General features: G+C 46.8%; 1 protein-coding gene across 1 annotated transcript; it reads left to right on the top strand.

Annotated features, from left to right (window-relative positions):
- The first annotated feature begins 1,614 nt into the window (after positions 1 to 1,614).
- On the top strand, positions 1,615 to 3,624 carry LOC114082668 (MAP/microtubule affinity-regulating kinase 3-like). Its single transcript, XM_027923789.3, has one exon. The coding sequence runs from the start codon at positions 1,615 to 1,617 to the stop codon at positions 3,622 to 3,624; it is 2,010 nt and encodes a 669-aa protein (XP_027779590.3).
- The last annotated feature ends 386 nt before the right edge of the window (positions 3,625 to 4,010 follow it).

Below are 4,010 nucleotides of genomic sequence, written 5' to 3'. Positions count from 1 at the left end.
CAAAACACAAGGTGGACCACTGTTACATTGACACCAGATGTGTGTAGCACTATTAGAATATAATGTGTGAAAGCATTCAATATGAACAAGAAGACTGCTATTAACAAGGAAATGCTGCATTGATGTGCATGTGCCCACACACACACACACACACACACACACACACACACACACACACTCTTCTGGTAATTAAGAATACAAAGCAATGGTAAACCATTTATTCCACAAGTAGTTGATGAGTACAAAGCATATGCCAGGCCCATTTTTGAATATTTTGTATTTGTTCAAAAAATGACTTAATTTCCAAAAATCATACCATAGGGTAAGATATAAAATTTCAGCAGATGGAGTGCGGCTGCACTTGAAATTGCATCCGGGTTTATTTTGAGAATGACTTGTAAGTATTAAGTGGCCACATGTGTGACCCATTTTATTTTGTTTCTTTACTGATATTAAAAAGCCTACATGTTCAATACTGGAAGTAAATTAATAATCTCCTTGAAAGATACAGGTATTTGGCAGAAATGCGAGACAACTTTTACAAAGAAGAGAGGTGAAACTAGTATTTGCATGTTGCGGCCCCTACAATGATTGAATAAAGGAGTTTTGAAGACTTTTGAAAGACACTAGGGGAAAAAAGCAGATGAGCAATACACTAGAGCCTGGGTCCCTGACCTGTTACCAAAAACCTTGGGCCTTGTCCCTGATGGCCATGCAATAATGAGGAGAAGGTTTTGAGATCGAGGTAAAAGGAGGTTTATTGCTTTGCCAGCAAAGGGGAAACACATGGGACTCCTGTGCCAGAAGATTTGATTCTGCCCATCAGGGAAAACAGAGGGTTTTTAAGGAGACTATTCAAAGGCTCCACTCCAGGTGTGCCCTGACCAGGGGTTCCCAGGTGCATCCTGAGCGTGTGTTATGATTAACTAGTTGATCTGGGAGCTCATCACTTCCTAGTTCTTCTGGTGACTTCTCCTTCCTGTGGAGAACAGATAACTCAAGGTAATCTTGTTCCCTGCCCCCAGGTTAGGGAGGGAGACAGGGAGAAGGGGAAAAGAAAAACATTTCCCTTTTAAAATAAGCAGCCAGGGTTATATTCAAAAGGTAAAGTGGACCACTCTTACAACCCCAGTGCTTTCACCAATCAACTTCACCATCCAAATTGAATTGTCAAGTGTGTTTATGTCCAGCTGAATATTTCTGGAAAAAAATATAGTTCTCTTTTTCATCAGGTCTTGACCCCCAAACTGTCAAGTTCCATAGACAGAGTAAGTGCCTGGGTCCTTGGTCCACTTAGGGTGCATATGACCACTCTTTATGCAGTCAGTACCTTTATGACTGCATTGATTGCCTAGGAGATAATAGAATGAGAATCCTAGAAATGAGTGGACCTAGAACCACTCCTCATTTGCCTTTTGGCCTTTGATGTTCCCAGAGCGAGTTTTTGAACTGGGCACGATATTTGTTGGTAAAAGGCAGTTGTGGCTGTTTTTTCCCCAACCCATCTCCAACTCTCTCCTTGTTTTCCCCCAACCCCTGTCCTTGCCTAGCCCTAACCTATCCTAAACTTTCCAGGGACATCCAGACCCATCGATCATCAACTTGGGTCAAACCATGCACCCCTCGCATGGATCTAGACGGGCAGAAGACACCTCCCAGACCAGGCACTCTGGAGCACAGCGCCCAAAATCCACAGTTTCCTCTGCAGGTAAACCACCTCGCATTGGAGATTATACAGTAGTGAAAACCCTTGGCAAGGGGACCTTCGCCAAAGTCATGCTGGCCCGTCACGTCATCACAGGTAAAGAAGTGGCAATTAAGATCATTGATAAGAGACATCTGAAGCCACAAGTCCTCCAAAAGATGTACAGAGAGGTGAGAATCCTCAAGATGTTAGACCACCCACACATCCTGAAGCTCTATGAAGCTCTGGACTGCGAAAAAGCACTCTGTTTGGTCCTGGAGTACGCCAGTGGAGGGGGAGTTTTGGACTATCTGGCCAACAATGGAAGGCTGCAGGAAGAGGAGGCAAGATCTATATTCCGGCAGGTCGTGTCTGCAGTCCAATATTGTCACCAAAAGCAGGTCGCCCACCGAGACCTGAAGGCGGAAAATCTGTTATTAGACTCACAGATGAAGATCAAGGTAGCCGATTTTGGACTCAGCAACGAGTTTACACTTGGGTATAAACTCGACACGTTTTGCGGCAGTCTGCCCTATGCAGCTCCAGAGCTCTTCCAGTGCATAGAGTACGATGGTCCCGAAGTGGATGTGTGGAGTCTTGGCGTGGTTCTGTACACCCTAGTCACCGGGTCGCTTCCTTTTGTTGGGCACAATGTGAGAGAAATTAGAGACAGAGTGCTACAAGGTAGATACCGAATCCCTCTGTACATGTCAACAGAATGTGAAAATCTGCTGAAACGCTTGCTGGTGCTCAATCCAACTAAGCGCAGCACCCTGGCCGAAATTATGGGAGACAGGTGGATCAACAGAGGCCTTGATGTCCTCCAACCTCTTGTTGGTCCAGAGGTGGCCATCTCCCACAGAAACATCTCATTGGCTAAGCTGCTGCCAAGCAGGGTCCTCAGAAAGAGCACCAGCTGGCCTCCTCACCGCAAAGTGCAGCGAAGCGTTTCCACTCAGAAGCAGACACAGTCCCTGGACCATGCTGGAACTGGGCCATATCCGACCAGCACTGCCCAGAGTCACCTCAGAGAACATCAAATGGCCTCCCAGAAATCCGGCGGCAGTGCTGTGGGAGGAAAGGGAATTTCTCCAGCCAGGCCCCTACCTGGGATCACCACCAGTCCCAAGGAGCTGGAGACTCCTGAATTCAAGAAAATGCCTGCTGCCTACAAGAGCAGCACACCATCTGGAGGGAGGACACTGTGGAGTAAGTACATTTGCCGCAAAACAACCAAAGCAGACACACGTTCAGTGAGCCGGAATGGTCAGAACAACAGCAACTTCCCTGCTCAGAGCCCTCCAGTGACTTCAACCCACAGTGTCCCAAGTACCTCCACCCGGGGCCGCATCTGCTTCCCCAGAGCCAGTGCCCTTCGTAGAATGTTCCACCGCCAGCCCCGGGAATCCCAAACTGCAACACACGAAGGTCCTCTTGCCTCACCCAGCTGCTTCCATCCAGCTGAAGCATTGCCCCAGACTCAAAGAAGAGGCACCACTGGTGTTTTTACTAAGTTAACATCTAAATTCACAAGAAGGCCTCCAACTGAGTCTGAGAAGACCCTGAGATATAAGGGTTCAAGTCAACATGTCTCTGCTGAGCAGAGAAAGGAGAACCAACAAGCAAAACCTCGCTCCCTGCACTTCACTTGGGGCATGAAAATCACTAGTGCCATGGATCCTAGTGACATCATGAGGGAAATCCGCAAGGTGCTAGATGCCAACAACTGCCAATATATGCACAAGACGCCCTTTCTGCTCTTTTGCATCTATGGAGATGGGTACACCGAGAAAGTGGTGCAGTGGGAGATGGAGGTATGTAAACTTCCCAGACTGTCTTTAAACGGGGTCCGCTTCAAGCCCATATCAGAGAAATCCAAGGCATTCAAAAATATTGCTTCCAAAATTGCCAGTGAGCTCAAACTGGAACCCAGTCATTAGGATGTAAATTAAGCAGCAACTTGAAGTGTTTTCCTCAACACTGATGGACATATAGAATAACATTTAGGCAATTGTTGGGAGCAGTGACTAAATTAGGGTTTTCTTTAATTGTCCCAGGAGGTGATGCCCCTCCTGGTAATTCTTGATGCAAGGCGCTGGTCAAGACTGCCCAGTTACTTGGGTGAAGACCTGTTCCACCTGTACCACCCAGGGAGCTATTCAGTTCTTGAACTTGTGGTTCAGGTGGCAGGGCTCAGCGGTGGAACGTTATGGGCACAAGCTGCCACTCATAATTGGACTGGTCTACATATGACCTTGGTTTTGATGGCTTTGCCCAAATTTTCTCATACACACAAAAAAAAAACCTTTTAAGGATAAAACTTATA

This window comes from Marmota flaviventris, chromosome 6, assembly GCF_047511675.1.
Source record: "Marmota flaviventris isolate mMarFla1 chromosome 6, mMarFla1.hap1, whole genome shotgun sequence".
Lineage (NCBI taxonomy): Eukaryota > Metazoa > Chordata > Mammalia > Rodentia > Sciuridae > Marmota > Marmota flaviventris.
Note: the sequence above shows the minus strand (reverse complement) of the source record. Positions and strands in the feature narration are given on the sequence as shown.